Genomic DNA, 830 nt, shown 5'->3' with positions numbered 1-830 from the left:
GGGGGAGCGGGCACGCGGGCATGTTTTCCGCCCGGGCCCCTCACATATTGCCCGTCCTCCCACAGGAAAGCACGCCGACACCAAGCACCACGCCGTCCTCTTCCAACCGGGAGGAACCCTCTGCTCGGACAAGCCCAGGCCGCAAGCTCAAAATCCACGACCCCCACGTGGAAGTCATCGTGGTGGACGGGGGGAGCACGGACGGCTCGGAACGAGTGGCCCGTGCCTTGGGTGCCCGCGTCATTCGCGCCCCCACGGCCGGTCGCGCCCGGCAAATGAACCTGGGCGCCGCCGCTGCCAATGGAGACATCCTCTTGTTCCTCCACGCCGACACCCTCCTGCCCCCTACGTGGGAGGATGAGGTGAAAGGCGCCTTCGCCCACCACCCTTCCCTCCTGGCCACGGCGTTCCGCCTCCGCATCATGGCACCCTCCTCGCTCTTTCGGGTGATTGAAGCCGGCGTGAGCGCGCGCAGTCGATGGCCCTGGTCGATGCCGTACGGGGACCAGGCCTTGGCCGTGCGCCGGTCGGTCTTCGAGGCGGTGGGTGGATACCCGGATGTTCCCGTCATGGAGGACTTCTCCTTCATCCAGGCCCTGCACAAAATGGCGCGAACGCCCCCAACCTCCCGCCCAGGCGGTCGCGACAGGCAAGAGCGGAAGGGTGGGCGGGTGGCAAGGCAAGGAGGGGGGCGGAGAGAGGAAACGACGGAGGCAGGGGGCCTCTACGGCGGGAAGATCCGGCTCCTGCCCTCCGCGGTTCGGACATCGGCAAGGCGATGGGAGAGGCTGGGCGTGGTGCGAACCACCCTGGTGAACCAGTGCATGGTT

At 67.8% G+C, this 830-nt stretch overlaps 1 protein-coding gene across 1 annotated transcript; it reads right to left on the bottom strand.

The window, feature by feature from the left end:
• Positions 1-132: 132 nt before the first annotated feature.
• On the bottom strand, positions 133-819 carry NGA_2023000 (uncharacterized protein; the record flags this gene model as incomplete). Its single annotated transcript, XM_005855428.1, has 1 exon — positions 133-819. A coding segment is annotated over one exon (687 nt), but the record flags the coding sequence as incomplete, so codon positions are not given.
• Between the last annotated feature and the right edge of the window lie 11 nt (positions 820-830).

The sequence above is a fragment of the Nannochloropsis gaditana genome (genome assembly GCF_000240725.1).
Source record: "Nannochloropsis gaditana CCMP526 unplaced genomic scaffold scaffold199, whole genome shotgun sequence".
In the NCBI taxonomy this organism is placed as follows: domain Eukaryota; class Eustigmatophyceae; order Eustigmatales; family Monodopsidaceae; genus Microchloropsis; species Microchloropsis gaditana.
The sequence above is the reverse complement of the archived record's forward strand: the minus strand, read 5'-3'. Positions and strand labels throughout refer to the sequence as shown.